At 38.8% G+C, this 21,309-nt stretch overlaps 1 protein-coding gene across 2 annotated transcripts; it reads left to right on the forward strand.

The window, feature by feature from the left end:
- The first annotated feature begins 4,570 nt into the window (after window positions 1-4,570).
- LACTB (lactamase beta) lies at window positions 4,571-20,366 on the forward strand. 2 transcript variants are annotated; one of them, XM_068536441.1, is made up of 6 exons: window positions 4,571-4,989; window positions 5,419-5,485; window positions 6,913-7,103; window positions 7,392-7,743; window positions 8,673-8,838; window positions 19,648-20,366. In XM_068536441.1, exons 1-6 carry the CDS (start codon window positions 4,627-4,629, stop codon window positions 20,177-20,179), a joined length of 1,671 nt encoding a protein of 556 aa, XP_068392542.1. In that variant the 5' UTR covers window positions 4,571-4,626; the 3' UTR covers window positions 20,180-20,366. The 2 variants fall into 2 exon arrangements, with proteins under 2 accessions (XP_068392542.1, XP_068392552.1); XM_068536451.1 differs by lacking the exon at window positions 8,673-8,838 and having other exon boundaries at window positions 19,648-19,918.
- Window positions 20,367-21,309: the final 943 nt, after the last annotated feature.

Genomic DNA, 21,309 nt, shown 5'->3' on the forward strand with positions numbered 1-21,309 from the left:
AGCAAAAGTTATCTGATACAATGTGTGCAGATATTTCTTTAGAGTAGATTTTTTTCAAACTTTAGTATGTATCAGTATCAGCTGGTGGGGTTTTAAAATCAGATTGCTGGGCACCACTGATTTAGTAGATCTGGGTGGGACTTGAGCATTTGCATTTCTAACAAGTTCTCAGGTGATGCTAATGACGCCAGTCCAAGGGCCATACTTTGAAAATCACTGCTGTAGAATATATAACCTAAAAATGGTATTGCTGGGTCATGAATTATAAGCATATTTAATAGCTAATCGATACTCCCAAGCTACCATCCAAAGTAAATATATCCTTATTGAAATTTTAAGGGATAAAAGAATAAGTCACTGAATCAAAACTTTTAAACCGGATAGTATGAGGAACAAGTGTGAATAAAGAAAGTATCAGCATGAAGGGGGAAGTAACTCACTAATTCTTGGGGTTGGAAGATGGAGCAGGAAGCTGATTAACAGTAATATTTATGACCAAAGCACAGAGTATGAATGATGAAGTAAACCTGAAATGTTAAGCCAAGAAAATAAATAGTATTTCATAATATTACATATTACAGTATATACTAGAGCTGGACGTATAAGGAGAAGGTGCTCTAGAAGAGTATTCCTTCTTCTAAAGAAATAACAGGGGAGAGAGAGATAAGGTCCTAAATGGTCAGTCCCCACCCTCATCCCTCACCTCACTTCCCTTAGTTCTCCATGCCAGCTGCCATGGTTATCTTTTGCTTCCTTGAATGAAACCTCCTCTCTCCCACCACAGGGCCTTTGCACTTACTGATTCCTCTGCATGGAACACTTCCTCTTTCTTTCTGCCCATATTCAACCAAGTTAATTCCCATTTAACCTTAAGGTTTTAGATCTAATTTCACTTAATCAGGAAAGCCTAATCTCCCAGACTAGGTCAAATTTCACTATTATAAACTCTCAACACACTGCATTTCTCCTACACAGCACTTAATACAGTTGGGATTTTACCTTTATTTGTGTGTTTATGTGATTCATGACTATCTTACCCTCCCAGAAGGGCTGAGAGTGTGTCTCTTTTGAGTGATCATTGTAACCTCAACACTTTGTCTGGCAAAGAGCAGATACCCATAAATATGTGTTGGATGAATAAAGTAGGGTTTTGCAAAAGCTTTCAATGAACCTGAGGTCAAGATTGCAATGGGAAACATTCAGAAGAGGAAACAGAAGTACTATCTTCATAATAGTACTAGAGGGTCTATCACACTAGAGGGTCACAGAATAGCAATGATGAGCTCCTGTCTGTTTGAACAACCATATCAAAAGAGTATTGGATACTGGACCTCTGATCTCCTGGAGAGAAGTTTCTACTGGTGTACTAGTGGGTTCTATTTAAGGTCCAGCCCTATTCGGTATTTTGAACAAGACAGAAAGCTTGCCTATCTTGTTTGCAGATAAGATGAAAGTCAAAAGGTTTATTTTGACAGAATTTAGATTAAAAATAATACCATGGAAATACAAAGCCAAAACCAATAAGATAAAGGTCAATAGAGACACTGTCTATGTTAAATCAATCTTGCAAGTACCTGATACAGAAGAGAAGCTGGGTTTGACTGCATGGTTTATGTAAAAAAAGACTTGATTGCTGACAACAAATTCATTATGAACAAATGCCATGATACAACTGGTAAAAAATGGTAACTGTCCAGAGGATGGGAACTGATGGTCTCACTTTACTGGTAGATTCTCGAGTACTGTGTCTAGTTCTTAGAGCCAGTTTGAGGCCTGGAAACCTTGAGAAATGAAGAATAGTTAGAGCAGCTGGAGACATTTCGCCTGCAAAAGTAAACACTAAAGGAAAACAAAAACTGACCTCGTATAGAGACAGCTCACCAAATTTGTACTTCCCACTTAGGAAGAGATACTCTTTCTGAAGCTCTCATGATTTTTTATTTACATGATTTCCGATAAGTTCTTTTGCATCCTTATGTTCTTGTTTCATTTATTCTTATTTCATAATTCCTTGTTTTTTTGTGAATATTATGATTCATTTCTCTCTTTGAGAATTCTTTGAAAAAAACATGTTTATTTTGTTTTCTATTAATCCATCTTTTTTTAGCCAGGGAATGGCCATTTTTCTCTTCCTTTCTTCCTTCCTTTTTTTTCTTTTTCTTTTCTGTAGATTGTTCTACTGCGTTCATTTGTCTGAGCTGATTTCACTTCTTGATTATTGATTTTGGTGCCAGTCTTTTTAGAAATATTTTCCTTATATGTTTCAGAAATTTGGTTGGTACGTTTATTTTCAGTGGAAAATTTCTTTCCTTCTTCCTTTGCCTTCCTCTCCTTTTCCTTTCTTTTTCTGTCATCGCACTCCTCTCCCTGTCTTGTGGTTTACTTTTCTTCTACCTGGTTTCTGTGGCTCCCAGTCCAGAGCCAGCTGACATATCGGAGCTCTGGGCTTCTGCCTCACAGTGATAGTAAAAATCCTGCCAACATGTCTGCCAGCTGCTTGGTTAAGTTGCCTCCTAGGCACCTGGCTTTCACGGAGAACATCTATTCTTCACTACCTTCACAGAAGCCATACTTTGGGTGGTCTCTACCTGCTTCTAAACTGGAAGAAGTCCATCAGGACTTTGGCTTTTGCTCTATGGCTCTCTGCTTCTGTTCCATTTCTGATCCAAGGAGAGGTACAGAAGAGTGCATAAAACATATATGTATAGTTTTTAAAAGAATGATAAAGTGAGAATTTATTGTAACCACCACTGGCTATGTCTTTTACATTCTTCTCTTTATATTTTTTTCTCTCACTGACATGTGCTTGGAATAGTGGGGGCCCCTATGATGGGAACCTCCAATACCATCTTGACAGGGTGCACCTGTCCACTCTAACAGCAGGTGGTGCTCCAGGAACCTCAGTGAGTTTCACTGCCAAACCCTCTGGGTCCTAAGATACACTGATCTCTTCAGGGTTGTAGGCTTTATGAACAGCCCACCACTTTATAATTATTTAGCCCCAGTATCTTCTGACTAGATGTGGTTACTGTTATTGCGTTTTCCTTAAACAGTAGCTCAAGATGTTTATGCCTTTTTCTCTTGACAATAGCTTGTCAATTCAAGTATGAGAATTCTCTCTCTACAAATTCCACCTGTAAGGAAAGACAGACTCATTTTATACATTGGGTATATTGTCCCAGTACTAAGGCTTACAGGCTTTCAAAAATCTTTGGGAAATATATATTTATTATTTATTTAAATAATTTTATTTAATATTTAAAATATTTTTAACTTAAAAAATAATAAAACATTTAAAGTAGATAGTATATATAATATTATATGTAATACATAAAAAATAATTATATATCCCAAAGTATAAAGAGAAAATTGTAAAAATTGGAATGGATGTTTATCTTCAAAATTAACATAATTAACGGTTCAATTAGGATTATACACATTTTACATTTTGTAGTATTGATAATTTGAGGTTAGGTTTCTTATTTCGTAAGAACCTCTGATCATCTACAGCTGTCAGAAATCATAGCTAACTAAATTATATGATTTACTTTTGGATTAAAAGTTTTAAGTGCAAATTTTATTTTTTTTAATTCTTTTTTTCTTTTTTTTTTTTGGCTGCATTGCATCTTCGTTGCTGCGCGAGGGCTTTCTCTAATTGCTGCGAGCGGGGGCCGCTCTTCCTTGCGGTGCGCGGGCTTCTCACCATGGAGGCTTCTCTTTGTTGTGGAGCACGGGTTCTAGGTGCTGAGGCTCAGTAGTTGTAGCACGTGGGCTCAGCAGCTGTGGCTTGCAGGCTCTAGAGCGCAGGCTCAGTAGTTGTGGCGCACGGGCTTAGTTGCTCTGCGGCATGTGGGATCTTCCCGGACCAGGGCTCGAACCCGTGTCCGCTGCGTTGGCAGGCGGATGCTTAACCAGTGCGCCGCCAGGGAAGTCTGCAGATTTTATTTACAACTTTCTTTTTTTAAAACAACAACAAAGTTTTTTAAAAATATGAGGCGTAGATATAACAATATGTTTGATGTGGTGTGGAGCTAGACTTTGAGAAGTAAGATTTTAAAGGGCCTCAGAGAAATGGAAGGAGCCCAAAAGAGACAAAGAATGGAGACAGTTAAGAGAGAGAAAAGCGGGTCCTGGGGGAAAAGGAGACGCCTGCTGAGCGGCTGCTGTGTGCCAAGCGCTGTTGCAGGAGATGAAGATCCAAAAGTAAAAGTCAAGGCTCTGCAAAGGGTCACAGTCTGGTAAGAAATCAGATTAGTTCAGTGAAACATAAGTGTTAAGTGTTATTAAGGAGGCGTGCGCACTGGGGGTCTAGGTGTGGCGAGAGCTCCCATGGGGACGGGGACTAGGAAGGCTTCTCTGAGGAGGTGACACTTGATCTAAGGGGAGGCAGAGAAGGAAAAGTGGGGGGCGGGGGAGAAAGATGAAGAAATGTCAAAAAAGAGACGAGGCAAAGAAAAAAAGGAAAAGAGGAAGGACTCGATGCGATTGGCGCTCCAGCCATCGGGCCTCGACTGCTAGGGCCTGAGCACAGTCACCGCCCCCTCCCCTCCTCCCCTCCCTTCCCCGCACCTCTGCCGCCCGCCCGGCCTGCGCGAGCTCTGAAGCTGCTGGCTCGCCCGAGACACCATGTACCGGCTCCTGTCAGCCGTGACAACCCGGGCCGCGACCCACGGGAGCTGCGCCTGGGGCTGCGGGCGGCGCGCAGCTCACCAGCGTGCCAGGCTGCCGCCGCTCGGCCCCGTCTGGGTCGGGGGCCTCGGGCTGGGTCTGGGGCTGGCGCTCGGGGTGAAGCTGGCCGGCGGGCTGAGGGGTGCGTCCCCCGCGCCGCCCACCGCGGCCCCAGACCCCGAGACGCCGCCTCAGGCCGAGCCGCTGCCGCCGCAGGAGCAGCCCCTCGCCCAGTGGTCTCCGCAGACCCCGACGCCGCCGCACTCCAGGCGCTTTGCCAGAGCCATCGCCCGCAGCCGCGATCTCCTGCACAGGATCAAGGTGCGGCTACGGGGGGCGTAGGCGGCCGGGAACCCGGCGCCCCACCCCCGGCGTCACCCCAGCATGAGGCCGTTTGGTGGTCATCTCTCGGGGCGAGCGGACGCCACCCCGGGCGGCTGGATGCCCGCGGTCGGCTTCCGAGAAAGACTTCCCGTTTCCCGACCTCCCGGCCATGGTCAGATGCTCTCGAGGGGTTGCTCAAGTCGGGGCGGAGGTCACGGCCCGCCTCAGGGACCGCCCCTTCCCCTGAGTGCTCCCAGTGGGCACACCCCTCACGGTTAACTCCCGGCCGGCCGAGCCGAGGTGGGCGGGGCCCGAGCCGAGGTGGGCGGGGCTCGGGCCGAGGGAAGCCCCACCGGAGGAAGGCGCTGGCGGACGTGCGAGGGATTTCGGCCTGTCTTTGAACTGTTCTTTCCCCTTGGCTCTTAGGATGAGGTGGGCGCACCGGGCATTGTGGTTGGAGTCTCTGTAGATGGAAAAGAAGTCTGGTCAGAAGGTGGGCTCAGAATAGTTTTATTTATTGGCTTGTTTTGTGCCAGTCGGTGAATGAAATCTTGATGTGTTACTGTTTGGCGTGAATCCCATGAAGTGCTGTTCAGTTTTCATAAAACCATACATGCTGTAGAGAAAACTAACAGACTAAAGAATTGGACTTTCTATAAACAGCAGGGTTTAAAGTGTGACTCTGATGAGTAAACTGAAGTCTTAAAGATGGTTTGTTGTATTCTCAAAGTGGTGTATAGAACGGTCTGTTAACTGCACATTTGTAGATAACCCTTATGACTAGATAAAACGTCAGAATTTAATGTTTTTCTTTTTTAGTTCAGTCAACAATTTACTGAGTCCCCCATTCTGTAAAATGCACTGTACTAAGAACAGGGGATACACATGATTCCTTGTCCTTAATGAGCTTACAATCTATTAGTTTTTTTTTTGTTTTTACCTATGCAGAGGTGTCAGCTATTTTTTCAAACGAAAAGCTAGCAGTTTTGGAAGAGAGACTTCTAATCATTTTATGATACTTTTATCAAAGCATTTTATAATTTGATTTACTTTTTCATTGCACACAAATTGGTCCAACTCATCACAGCAGGTTTTTAGGTAGTACCTTTAGAAGTTGATAGGAGCAGTAAGGTTTTGAATTTAAAGAAAAATGATTCTTCCTTCAAGTTTAAGTGTACCCCGATCAACATTTATGACAGATATTGTAATCCAAAATTATATAAAAGTCAGCTCTATAGGTGAGGGCTTTGTTTTTATGCAGATATTTTTCAGCATAATCTGCATTTACAGGTGAAAATAATTATTGTATGCCTTTTCGTTCTTTTCAGATCTCAGTTCATTGTATGTCTCAGATTTCCACATCTTTATCCTGTAGAAGATGAAACCAAACTTAAAATATTTTCTAGAAGGAGCTTTAAATTAGTAGTACATTGTTTTTCTTCTGACTTGCGCTGAATTAAATTGATGATTAACTAGATTGGGTTTGCAGGGCATCTTTTCACATTTGTTTTTATTGGTTATTTTAAGGAATTTAGTAGAAACTCACTGAAAAATCAAGAAAAAATGTAATCTGAAGAACAATGATATTTTCTTTAAAGAATGTAGAGTAACTTATTTAAAATGTGGAATAACCAAATTGTTTAGATAAGCTAAGAAACATTAATAACTGAATCAGAAAATTACTGTTGTGTACAGGGTACAATTTCAGTTTAGTTATAAGGTTAAATTGTTAGGCTTACTGTTGTCAGTATTGCTAAGACTCATCCCTTATATATTGAGTTTTAATTAATTTATACAAGTGGAATATCTTTTCCTTTAGATAAACACATAGAATGTTTTAAGATAGTATTATTACAGTTTTTGAAGACTCCTTTGACCATGAAGCCTATTAATAGTGACTTTTTGCTTTTTTTCCCAAAGGTTTAGGTTATGCTGATGTTGAGAATCGTGTACCATGCAAGCCAGAGACAGTTATGAGAATTGCCAGTATCAGCAAAAGCCTCACCATGGTTGCTATTGCCAAACTGTGGGAAGCAGGGAAACTGGATCTTGATATTCCAGTACAACATTATGTTCCTGAATTCCCAGAAAAAGAATATGAAGGTGAAAAGGTAATAAATCTCGCAGTTCATTTTTCTAATGACATTTAAGTGGTTTAAAAGCTTTCATAGGATTCTTTAGTTTGTTTTTAATTATTGTTAATGTTTTAAAGTTTTGTTTTATCCAGATAATAACCGAGTGGGTATTTTTCTGAAATTTGAGGCTAAAGGTGTGTACAGGACACATTATTCTAGCAGCAGTTTAAAATGGAAAATATTGCTGAAACATTATTCCAGGGCTACTAACTTTTTATTACGCAGTTTCATATTGTAATTAAATTTTCATGTTTTTACAATTAGGTTTCTGTCACAACAAGATTATTGATTTCCCACTTAAGTGGAATTCGTCATTATGAAAAGGACATGAAAAAGGTGAAAGAAGAGAAAGCTTATAAAGCCTTGAAGATGATGAAAGGGACGATGGAATCTGACCAAGAAAAAGAGTTAAAAGAAAAAGGAGGCAAAAGTAATGAAAAGAATGACTTTGCTAAAGCTAAGATAGAGCAAGATAATGAAGCCAAAGGCCGCAATTCAAAACCTTGCAAGAGAAAGAATGATTTTGAACAAGGCGAATTATATTTGAAAGAAAAATTTGAAAATTCAATTGAATCCCTAAGATTATTTAAAAATGACCCTTTGTTCTTTAAACCTGGTGAGTGTTAATTTCTTCTTTTTACAAAGTCATCATTACTGAAGTATTAATTTTCAGAAAATGCAAAGTGATACCATCCTGAGTGCATTCAGTGTGGTTGATGATTATGGCATGGGTTTTGTTGTCAGATGTTTGCTTTTTTGTCTGTAGTTCTTAACAAAGCCTAGCATCCAGGCAGTTAGTTGTTTGATTTAGCTTCATTGGAGGCTACCTAGACATTTAGAGGATTCTCAGTATCAAGATATTCATGGAAAAAATTAAATATTGGAATAATTCTCCAAATAAAATCTAAACCGAAGTTGGCATGATAAAGTATTGCTAATATTTTAGTATTTCATTAGTATTTAACTTAGTATTTAAATTGTTCAACTACTTTTGTGCTTTCATTTCTTAAAGAAATTAGTATGCATCAACTAAATTTTATTTCCCAAAAAGCTGATCTATAAAAATAACTTTTTCTGTATATTTTTTGATATGATACCTACTGAAACCACTTTATCTTTAAATTTATTGCAGGTTTATGTACTTGTATTCCATTTTCATTTTAAAACTTGATTGTGGGAATTCCCTGGTGGTCCAGTGGTTAGGGCTCTGTGCTTCCATGGCAGGGGGCACAGGGTTCGTCCCTGGTTGGGGAACTTAGATCCCACAGGCCGCGCAGTGCAGCCAAAAAAAACCAAAAAACAAACAAAAAAACTGATAAGTGTATTGATCATCATTTTATTCTTGTGTTAGAGACATGGAATAAGCAGGGCCATTGCAAAGTTGACTAAATTTGTTAATATATCATCCATGATCTTTACGTAAATGCTAAAATAAAATATTCCAGTTTTAAACATATGCCAATTTTCAGTGGGAAAATATTTTACATGTTTTTAAATAATAATGAAGCATTTTCTTTTTTTTCCCCCTTAAAATGATGTCTCAAGGTAGTCAGTTTTTGTATTCAACTTTTGGCTATACCCTATTGGCAGCCATAGTAGAAAGAGCTTCAGGATATAAATATTTGGACTATATGCAGAAAATATTCCATGACTTGGATATGCTGACAACTGTGCAGGAAGAAAATGAGCCAGTGATTTACAATAGAGCAAGGTAAATGAATACCTTCTGGTGTGTCTAGCTGTATTGCATCTTTACACTGTTATCAATTTAAAGTTACATTTTGCTTGTCTCCATTCCAAAATCAACTTGCCACATTTTGGGAGCTTTTCTACATGTCTATTTTTCCACCAATAATGTAAGGAAAATAAAATATATTTTATTTTTCAAATACACATATATTTGAAGTACCCCAAGATCCTTAGGTGAAAGATAGCAATAATAATTTAAGCACATGAATAATTAAACCAAAATTGCACCCATCATGGGCATCTATAATTTGCTCTTCCATCATCCCTTTTTTTATGTTTTCGTTAATGCTTTATTTACCTTTTATTTTTTTAATTGTTTTTTTTAATTTTGAAATTATCTCATACTTATAGAAAAGTTACACGAACTAGTACAAAGAATTTTCATATATGCTTCAACAAGATTCCCCACATGTTAATCATTTTACCACATTGCTTTATCTGTCAGTCTCTATGTTATTTTTTTCTCAGCCATTTGGAAATCAGTTGCAGACATGGTACCCCTTATACTTAAATGGTACCCATAAATACTTAAATGTGTATTTTCTAAAAATAAGGACATCCAGGAAATTAATATCAACACAAGGTTCATATCAAATCTACAAACCTTATTCAAATTTTGCCAGTTGTCCCAATAATGTCCTTTATAACAAAAGGAAAAAAAATTTTTTCTGGTGCAGGGTCTAATATAAGCTCACACATTACGTTTAGTCGTCAAGTCTCTCAGAAGTCACATGAGTTCAATTTGTTCCATTACTGGTGATGGTAATTTTAATCACTTTGTTGAGGTGGTATATACCAGGTTTCTCCACTGTAAAAGTTTGAAAATCATTTTATTGAAATATATCAAACTAAAATTTTATCATAATTTTTACAAGTAATTTGTAAAAAAGGCATAGGAAGAGAATTTTGGGACTAAAGACTAACATGAGTTTTACGATTATGGTGTTTTCTTTTCCATTTTACTCTTATTATTTGGTTTGTTAGAAAGGTAACAACACATTTAACTGTGTTTAAATCAGCTGTTACTTTTACTTTTTATGTTTCCATTAGAGAACATGATTTACAAATGGCTTAATGGTACTTGACTAGATGAAATGGTAGATTTTTTAGCTTTATCTTCCTATCTCCATACTAGTTTTTTTCAATTTTCTGTTGTATTTAGTTAAATTACCATTTTTAAATTACCAGCTTATTCAAAAGGATCAAATATGCATTGCAAATCAGCCTGAAAGTTTTTTTGAACCTAAAAGAAATTAGGTTAGCAGCAAGCAATGAATTTTAATTTTTTTTTTTTTTTAATTTCTATTTATTTATTTATTTATTTATGGCTGTGTTGGGTCTTCATTTCTGTGCGAGGGCTTTCTCCAGCTGTGGCAAGCGGGGTCCACTCTTCATCGCGGTGCGCGGGCCTCTCACTGTCGCGGCCCCTCCCGTTGCGGAGCACAGGCTCCAGACGCGCAGGCTCAGCAATTGTGGCCCACGGGCCCAGCCGCTCTGCGGCACGCGGGATCTTCCCAGACCAGGGCTCGAACCCGCGTCCCCTGCATTAGCAGGCAGACTCTCAACCACTGCACCACCAGGGAAGCCCGAATTTTAATTTTTAAATGGCCTGTAGTTTTTTTGTTTTGGGTTTTTAAAAAATATTTATTTATTTATTTGGTTGAGCTGCATCTTAGTTGTGGCAGGCGGGCTCCTTAGTTGCAGCTTGCGGGCTCCTTACTTGTGGCTCACAGGCTCCTTAGTTGTGGCATGCGAACTCTTAGTTGCAGTGTGCGTGTGGGATCTAGTTCCCTGACCAGGGATCAAACCCGAGCCCCCTGCATTGGCAGCACGGAGTCTTAACCACTGCTCTGCCAGGGAAGTCCCTGTAGTTTTTTTTCTTTTTTATTCTCTCTTTTTTTTTTTTATTGAAGTGTAGTTGATTTACAATGTTGTGCTAATTTCTGCTGTATAGCAAAGAGACTCAGTTATACACATATATACACTCTTTTTTTATATTCTTTTCCATTATGTTTTATCCCAGGAGATTATGGATACGGTCCCCTGTGCTATACAGTGAGACCTTGTTGTTTATGCATTCTAAATGTAATAGTTTTGGGCTTCCCTGGTGGCGCAGTGGTTGAGAATCTGCCTGCCAATGCAGGGGACACGGGTTCGAGCCCTGGTCTGGGAAGATCCCACATGCCGCGGAGCGACTAGGCCCGTGAGCCACAGTTGCTGAGCCTGCGCGTCTGGAGCCTGTGCTCCGCAACGGGAGAGGCCGCGATAGTGAGAGGCCCGCGCACTGCGATGAAGAGTGGCCCCCATTTGCCACAACTAGAGAAAGCCCTCGCACAGTAAACGAAAACCCAACACAGCCATAAATAAATAAATAAATAATTCCCATTTAAAAAAAAAAAAATTGTTTAAATGTAATAGTTTGCATCAAGTAACCCCAAACTCCCAGTCCATCCCTCTCCCTTCCTCACCACCCTTGGCAACGACAAGTCTGTTCTCTATGTCTGTGAGTCTGTTTCTGTTTTGTAGATAGGTTCATTTGTGCCATATTTTAGATTCCACATATAAGTGATATCGTATGGTATTTGTCTTTCTCTTTCTGACTTACTTCACTTAGTATGATAATCTCTAGTTGCATCCATGTTGCTGCAAATGGCATTATTTCATTCTTTTTTTATGGCTGAGTAGTATTTCATTGTATATATGTACCACATCTTCTTTATTCATCTGTTGATGGACATTTGGATTGTTTCCGTGTCTTGGCTATTGTGAATAGTGCTGCTATGAACATAGGTGTGCATATATCTTTTTGAATTACAGTTTTATCCAGGTATATGCCCAGTAGTGGGATTGCTGGGTCACATGCTAACTCTGTTTTTAGTTTTTTGAGGGACCTCCATACTGTTTTCCATAGTGGCTGCACCAAGTTACATTCCCAAGCAACAGTGTAGGAGGGTTCCCTATTCTCCACACCCTCTCCAGCATTTGTTATTTGTAGACTTTGTAATGATGGAAATGGCCTGTAGTTTTCAACCACTTCAGACAGTGTTTATTATTTTTAGGTCCAACATTATATTCTACTGGAAAGCATAAGAAAAAATGACAAATACCTGAAGTTGTCAGTTGAATCTAGAAAAGATTCTCTAATAAAGATGGCATAGACGCATGACCTTATTTTGATTCAAATCTAGGCATTTGATAACAAATGCCTACAGTTAGATATAAGGGAGAATCATTGAGCCTCTTTTCTCAGCTGAAAATTAAGGCTCCATGAATGTGCAGACTGCAAGGCAGCTATCATTTGCTGTTTTGTTAATGAGTGATTAATTTATGATGCACAGAAATCAAAATATGGCATATGATGGTGAGTTAATTTCATTTTATCTCCCATTCTTTGAAAAAGGCAGTGGGTTTCTGTTTCTACTGTTAAAGGTTCCTGTCAACTCTGGGTTTTTTCTTTAGGTTTTAGTTGTGCCCGATAATGCTAAAGGGGTAAGTGATTCATTTTAGGTAGATTAAATGGGCTACAGAAATAAAATAGGACACTAAAAGAAGAAGGAAATATGTTACCAAGGAAAATGTTCTGTCCATTTGCTTTGTTTTTATTTTACTTGATACAGTATCTGTTTGGGCCTCTAAAGCTCAACTCTATGATTCTTTTTTTATTTTTGTAGTAATTATTTCAAAAGAGCTTAGTAATTATTTCACCAGCTTTGGGGAAAAGTTCAGGGAGTAAAAGAAATCTTTTCATAGATGTGTGTATTAAAAAAAAAACCTTAAAGTAAAATTTAGTAAATGCATGTGTTTCTATTCATTTGTTTTATGGTACCATTGTACAAGAAATAAAATTCCCAGCAAAAGTTTGCAGCTTTGTTATCTAGTCTACTGACCCCTTGTTATAACCATAAATATGTTTACATTATCTTGACTTAGGCTTTTTAGAGTTACTGTATCCCAAGAGTAAATATTTATCATCTTTATCATTTCTCTGTATGTATGTGTGTGTGTTTAAAATAGTGCCTCCCAGTGTCTGTCACCTGTTTAAGGTATTCCCCCAGAATCTCACTCCAAAATACTACTTACATTTCTTTGGCCAGAATTTTAGCAACAGGCCACGTTCAGCTGTAAGGAATGCAGAGAAATTAGTTTTTAGCTGGGTGCACTGTTATCCTGAATAAAACTGGGGTTTCTTAAATGGAAGAATAGGAACATTGATTCTGTATATGCAAATAAATACATTGATTCTGTATTTCAAGTATACTCTGTATAGGCAAGTAAACTAAATAACCCTTTAAGCAAAGACCACAGGGGAATGGAGTGAATGTTCTTGCCACTGAAAGACACTCAGTTTGTTGATGGGGGAATCCTTAGTCAATGCATTAGCTTATTATTAGACTCTGTTCATATTTTCTCTGTGTTTGGCACAATACTTGCAACAAAAATCTCTTTCATAATTGGATAGGACCAAAATCAAATAAAATGAATGTTTTCTGAAGGGTTTGCTGTATTTTGACAGTATAGATATGGTCTTTACCTTCTCTTATTATCTTAATTATTATTTATTATCTTTATTTTCTAGAGTATCTTCTAAAATTAAGCATTGTTCCTTATGAAGCTCTTTTTTATGCCTTTAGCTGATGGACTCTAGTAGTAGGTTCAGTCCATGTTAATGCTAAATGTTAGAGTGGGATTGGTGTTCATAATATGCATTTTAAATTCTGTGGTTTTTTTAACTTCTCATAGCAATAAAATACAAAGTGATGCATAATTGTTTGTAAAGGCATTTAAGAAGCTTTTAAAAATTTATTTTGAATTTATAAGTTTGTAGATGTGTATTTCTTTGATAATATAATCTTGTGCAGAAACTAGGGATTCTTAAATAAGTAGGAAGAGGCTGTTTGTCCTCTGGCATCATTCCATCAATTATTCAGTTACAAAGATGTCCCAGTAACTTAAGAACTTGTGTCTATAATTGCGTTCTTTTTAGTGCAGAAATTCCTTAAGAATTTGAAATAGTAAAGTTATCTTTCAGCTGAACAGAATTATTTTCATGAGAAGTCATTAATTTGTCCTCTGTGAAAAGGAATTAAAGTCTTGAATTTACCTTTTTAAAGTTTAGAATTCTATATTAAAGTCTAAAATTCTCCATATATTTATATTTGCAAAAAGGAGTGACTGAGTCATCCTAATTTCCAGCCTTGATGTAGGTGCTTTGAAATGCTTTATTAAAAGTTGCACAAAGCTGATTATTAACCAAAATAGATTGGTAGTTCTCTCCTACTTTACAAACTTGGAGTTCACTGTAATAAATATATTTCTCAGTGAGAAAACGTATTTTTGTTATTCTGTTATGTGGCTTCTTTGAGATTTGATTGGCTGGGAATACAAGTGTAATCAGAGTTGAGGCAGAAAGTAATGGGGACCTAAAATACAGGAGTAGCCATAGGAATGGAAGGAGGGAGAAAGGTCGGACAGAAAGCTGAGGTTGAATGAGGATTTATCATTATTGGATATGAGAGATTTGAGGGCAAGAGAGGCAAGAAGGGTATTAATGGAGAGGAGAAATATACGAAGGTTCAGCAGAGAGTAGTTTTGGACATGTTCATTTTGAGAACTGAGGAGACCACATATCAAATCATTGGTTCTCAGGAGAGCATATTAAGATCCTCTGTAGACTTTTTTCTTTTTTTTAACCTTCAGAGCACATACCTGTGGTCACTCCTGCTTCACCCAATATTATGACTTGGACTTTTGGGGGACATATAAGAATCTTGACAGAAGAAAGAGGAGTCCTTTTTCAAATTATATATGCCCACTATCCCTTCAGAGTTATGAATTTTGAAGGGAGGGATGAGGCCCACTGCTGATTCTGATAAACAACATTGAGAAGAAAACAAATCTGAGAATTATTAATGCTAGTAGAAAATCCGATGGTACATTTGGGACAGAGTTTGTGGTACAGCTGCAGTTTTGTAGTTATCTCTGTATAAAAGAAGACCTGGGACACTGGAACCACTGGTGGTTGGAGGGATATGGGGAATCATAGGATTGAGAGTGAGAAGAGAGAGCGCAGAGCAAAGTGGCTTGCGGGGAGTGTCAGCGAAGTGCTGGGTCACAGTGCTACAGGGGCAGTTAGGATGAGGACCATAAAAAGGGAATTAGAAGATCTTGATAACCCGCAAGAGAGCTGTTTAGCAGAGATGGGGGAACAGAAGCCAGATTTTATGGAATTGAATGAATGGAGAGGGTGAATGCATGGAAACAGCAGGTGTGGACTGTCTCATGTAGTTTGGCGATGAATGAGAGTGAAAGGACTGGTAGCTGGCAGCTGTAACAAGGGTAAAAAAAAAAAAAGTTTTTTTTTCCTTAGGATATAGAAAACTAGAGCATTTTGTGAACTAAGGTGAAGGAGTCAAAATTCCTAGCATGGCACAGAAAGTCCCTTGTGAGCTGTGCCCTGTCCCATATCTACTCCTCCGGCATCACCTTTTAAAGCTCTCTGCTTCAGTCAGACTGAACTATTTTGCTCCCCAGCAAAGTGAGGAACCATTTCAACAAGGCTAGCTCTCACTAGTGCTCAGGATTCCTCACGTCCATCTTGCTAGTCATCCCACAACCTGTTACTCAAAGCGATATTGGAATCACGTGGGAGCCTGTTAGAACTGCAGAATTTGGGGCCCTCCCCAGATGTACTGAAGCAGAATCTGCATTGTAACAATCTCCAGGTGATTCATGTGGTGCTCTGAAATTCAAGAACTGTCCCACAAGATTATTGGACAGTTAGCCCTTTGAGAGCAGCCACGGGTGTATGGTTTTTCTTTGCTCTCCAGTGCCTTGCAAGGGGTCTCCATTAAATACTAGCCAACAAATGATGCTTTCATGTGTTCAACATATTTAACAAGTACTTAGTGGATGGCCAGTACTGTTCTAGATAAGGGAAGCATCAATGAACCAGGTAGATAAGATTCGTGCCTTTATGAAACTTACATTCTATGGGAAGAGACAGACAAGTACGTAAACTAAGAATCTCAGATATGAGAAGAAAATAGAACAGGGTGATGGGATATAGAGGGAGAGGATGTTAGTGGGGAGATCTATTTAAAATATATTGGTTTTAGGCCATGTTTGTTGAGTTGAAACACGAATAATAAGGAAAGCTAGTTTGCCTTATTGCAAATACAGAAAGAAGTCTGGCATGAAAGAAGTAAGGCAAGATGTTGTATGTGATGAGGTCAAATAGGTAAGCAAGGGCTAAATTATACTGGACAATGAGTATCAATGCCTTTAGACCCACTGCCCCTTAATTTAACAAATATGTTATAACACCTCCTTTAATATCTGAATGAAAGAGATCATATAACCTACACTCAGTACTCTAACTAAAATATGAAGAAGAAATAAAAGGAATATTTATAATTTATAATAAAGAATAGATATCTCAATATGATAATGTTTACTCACAACAACATGAGAAGACATAATAAAGTCAACTGCAACTTAATACATAAAATTACTTTAAATGTGTCAACAAAATGCAGACCAATACAGGTTTATTGCATTGGTGCTTCAACTCATGTCCTTGGTGGCTAACTCTGGCTAAAGTTTTGAGCAAAATAGAGTGTGATCTTCAGTTTTCACAGTGGTTACATTCAAGAAAAATACATTGTAGAGTACAAAGTACTTCGTATTTACATATAAAATAGAGAGGGTTCTAGGCTCAGCTAGTTATAAACAGATTCTTTACTTACATGGGTATCTTGTAGGATAGTTGATCTCACAGGATATAGGAGAATGCACCACTGTGTGGGACTTTCCCATACACCACGGGACATAAGGACCCTTGGGCCCCTATCCACTAAATGTCAGTAAGAGCCCTCTAATAATTTTGACAACTAAAAAAATGCCTCTTAAAAACAATAGGAAAATTTTTAAAGATTGGGTGATAATGTAAATGCATTTTAAAATAAAGATGGGAGTTTCTAGCTCACTTTGGATGGCCTCGATCTTCTCAGTAAAATGACTGGACCTGAGATAGGGTAGAGGACTGAGGGTGGAAGAGGTTGGGAATACCTGTTATGAAGAGTATACCAAGGAGTACCCAGGAAAAGAATAAAAGGATTTGAGAACAGCAGTGAAGACCCTTAGCAAGAGTATGAATTTATACCAGTCAGCTTTGTTATATGAATTCCTGGAGCCTTTCTTGATAGATAAGGGGTACCTAGATTTATTTAGGATTGATGGATTGGTGTAGTGTTAGTTCAAAAACGTGCTAATGAGACCATAGCTGAAATAGTTGAAACGGCTGATATAGTTCAGCCTAGAAGAGAAAATCAGGGGAAACCACTGGGAACTAAAAGACCTGGGAAAATTGGGACGACTCAAGGGGAATGGATGAAGGTCCCATTGAGGGCAGAAAGCAGGTTCATCTGGAGAGCGGGAAGGGTTGGAAGTCATAGTCCTAGGAAGAAATGTCTGAGTTTGAGACCTTAGTGATAAAACAGTTTAAAGTGATGATGAGATTCAGGTCTGACAGTGCTTATGAATAGCCAAGTTAGGATGAAGATGAAGGTCATTACAGGTGAGACTGTCAGCAAACTGAAAACCTAAGAACACCATTTTTAAAAAAATTTATTTATTTTATTATTTATTTTTGGTTGCATTGAGTCTTCATTGCTACGCGCAGCTTTCTCTAGTTGTGGCGAGTGAGGGCTACTCTTCATTGCGGTGCACGGGCTTCTCATTGCAGTGGCTTCTCGTTGTGGAGCACAGGCTCTAGGCACGCGGGCTTCAGTAGTTGTGGCACGCAGACTCAGTAGTTGTGGCTCCTGGGCCCTAGAGCACAGGATCAGTAGTTGTGGCTCACAGGCTTATTTGCTCCACGGCATGTGGGATCTTCCCAGACCAGGGCTCGAACCCATGTCCCCTGCATTGGCAGGTGGATTCTTAACCACTGTGCCACCAGGGAAGCCCTAAAACACCATTTTATTATGAAACTTGAAAGGAAGGAGGCTCATGAGCCAAGTGTCCTTTTTTTGTTTATGTTGTGATTTCATTTCATGTACCTAATGTTTATGGTACCGTCTCCTCATATTAGAATGGAAACCCCATGAGGTTATTCTCTTTTGTTTACACTTTATCCCAACATCCAAACAGTGCCTGGCACATAGTGAGTGTTCCATCAATAACTGTTGAATGCTTGAATGAATAACAGCTACCATTTATTAAGTACCTATCAGAAATATGCAAAGTGCTTTATACATTTATTTCTAACTCTGCAAAGTAGCTGTTTTTGTCCCCATTTTACAAATTAGGATGGAAGCAGAGAGGCAACAGACTGCCTGGATTTTAATCCAACTCTGCCTCTTAAAAACTCTGTGGCTTTGGACAAGTTATTTATATTCTCTGTGCCTCAGTTTCCTCATCTGTAAAATAGGAATTATAATATTACCTACCTCCTAACATTGTTACAAGAATAAATTAGTTCATACTTATATAGTTCTTACAACAATGCCTGGAACATAGTAAGAACTGTATAAGTCAGGGGTCCCCAACCCCTGGGCCACAGACCGTTACCGGTCTGTGGCCTATTAGAAACTGGGCCGCACAGCAGGAGGTGAGCGGTGGACAAGCGAGTGAAGCTTCATCTGTATTTACAGCCACTCCCCATCTCTCGCATTACCGCCTGAGCTCCGCCTCCTGTCAGATCAGCAGCGGCATTAGATTCTCATAGCAGCGCAAACCCTACTGTGAACTGCGCATGTGAGGGACCTAGGTTGCGTGCTCCTTATGAGAATCCAATGCCTGATGATCTGAGGTGGAGCTGAGGCAGTGATGCTAGTGCTGGGGAGCAGCTGCAAATACAGATTATCATTAGCAAAGGGTTTGACTGCACAGAGACCATAATAAACCAACTGCTTGCAGACTCATGTCAAAACCCTATCAGTGAGTGGCAAGTGAAAACATGCTCAGGGCTCCCACTGATTCTGCATTATGGTGAGTCATATAATTATTTCATTATATATTACAATGGAATCATAATAGAAATAAATTGCACAATAAATGTAATGTGCTTGCATCATCCCGAAACCATCCCCCCTCCGCCCTGGTCTGTGGAAAAATTGTCTTCCATGAAACCGGTCCCTGCTGCCAAAAAGGTTGGGGACCGCTGGTATAAGTGTTTGTTAATGAAATCAAATAAGCGTAGCCAGTAAGGGTGAGAGTTGGGATTCAAACTGAGATTTGCTAACTCCTGCTTCTTCCACTACACCAAGAAAGTACCATATCACATCATTATGCACAGTATATCTATGTATTTTTAACCAGGAGATATAGTCTCCTTACAAATATTAACCTTATTTCTGAACATCCCCATATGTACATTTTCAGTTATAAAATTTACATGTGGCACATGATTCATTGAGCCCAGGGACTGAAAATGTCTACCAAACATTAGGTGTTTCTGCATGTGCACGGGGAAAATATATATCATGTGTAGTACTAATCAGTACAGTTTTTACAGGTATTAGAAGTTTGATACACTTAGCATGGGCAAGCCTTGCCAATAGAAAAAACAACCCACTTTCTACACTTTAATTAGTTATCTGTGTTTCATTTGATTTGAATCATACTGAAAATTAGTGGTTAGTTTCTGAGAAAGTATGTTCACTACAGTGAAATACAATCTGTCTCATGTATACGTTTTCCTATTCATCTTCATGTATAAAGTCAATAAAAGACTATCAAATTTTTAATGACTATTCTTATTTCATTTTAGATTTTATGTTTACAATAAAAAGAGACGTCTTGTCAACACACCTTACGTGGATAACTCCTATAAATGGGCTGGTGGTGGATTTCTGTCTACAGTAGGTGACCTTCTGAAATTTGGGAATGCAATGCTGTATGGTTACCAAGTCGGGCTGTTTAAGAACTCAAATGAAAATCTTTTACCTGGATATCTCAAACCAGAAACAATGCTTATGATTTGGACACCAGTGCCTAACACAGAGATGTCTTGGGATAGAGAGGGTAAATATGCAATGGCATGGGGTGTTGTGGAAAAGAAGCAAACATATGGTTCTTGTAGGAAGCAACGGCATTATGCCTCACATACTGGAGGTGCAGTGGGTGCCAGTAGTGTCCTACTGGTCCTTCCTGAAGAACTGGATGCAGCAACTATAAATAACAAGTTTCCCCCAAGAGGAATAGTTGTTTCTATCATATGTAACATGCAATCTGTTGGCCTCAACAACACTGCTTTAAAGATTGCTCTGGAATTTGATAAAGACAGATCAGACATGCCTTAACATCACAGGTGCAAAACGAGCCGTTATGGTTTTGTTTTTATTTGTTTGTTTTTTCGAAACATTAAAGTCCCCAAATACATGAGATTTTAAAGAATAAATTTGTAATAGAGTATAATTGAATGCAGAGAATTGTGTACCTCTAATTGCTTAATTTTGTAATTGCCTTTTATTGTAAGATGAATTCTTTATACTCAGGGAAGTAACTATATTTTTACTTTTTGAAAAAAGTGTTAATTCTTGAAATAAAATATTCTGATAAAAATGTACTTTTTAAATGTGTAATATAGAGAAAATCTCATTCCACAGGAACCTCATAATATTGTTCTTTTAATATGAGAGCAGAAACAAGATTATGAGAAATGGTATATTAGTTATCTATTGCAGCTTAAAAGAACACACATTTATTATCCTGTGGTTTCTGAGGCTCAGGAATTCAGGAGTAGATTGGCTGGGTGGGTCTGGCACCAGGGCCTGTAATGAGGTTGCAGATAAGATGTTGTAGTCTTCTAAAGACTTCTCTGGTCCTGGAGGAAATCCTTCCCAAATGGCTCATTCACTCACAGATCCTAAGACCTGTGAACTGAAGATGTTCTTTGTTCCCCACATCCAACCAGACACAGGTTGGCAGCTGCTTGATTAGTACTCAAGGCTTGAGAATAATTCTTGGCTCCTGGCTGTGTTCTCAGAGCTCTTAGTTCTGCCCTCTGAGTTACTGTTTTTTTCATGAAAGGCAATATGTGTTTGCATCTGAGTGGCTTTCTCAGCCTGCTTTCTGCTTATACAAGTTTGAGGGTCCAGAGGGCTCTTTTGTACTCTCCTTTCAGTCTAAGTTAACAGTCCTCCTGCTAGTATAATTTTTAAAAACTTTGTGAGTCCCATTGAGGTTCTTGCTAATCTCATTGAGGTTCATGCTAATAAACAAAAGCCATACCCAAAAATCTCTTCAAAATATATCCCTCTCTAACTTGGAATTCTGCTGAGACAATTGGAGAAAACACTGTTAAGTTTCTATTAAGGCCTATTGTTTAAATAGCTTTCGAGGCACCATCTTGGTTCTTTCCACAGTCATAAAGGGTTTTATAGTCATACCCTCAACTTCGTCTTTAGACTGTTTTTTTCCTCGAAGTGCC

Source organism: Eschrichtius robustus, chromosome 1, assembly GCF_028021215.1.
Source record: "Eschrichtius robustus isolate mEscRob2 chromosome 1, mEscRob2.pri, whole genome shotgun sequence".
Taxonomy (NCBI): domain Eukaryota; kingdom Metazoa; phylum Chordata; class Mammalia; order Artiodactyla; family Eschrichtiidae; genus Eschrichtius; species Eschrichtius robustus.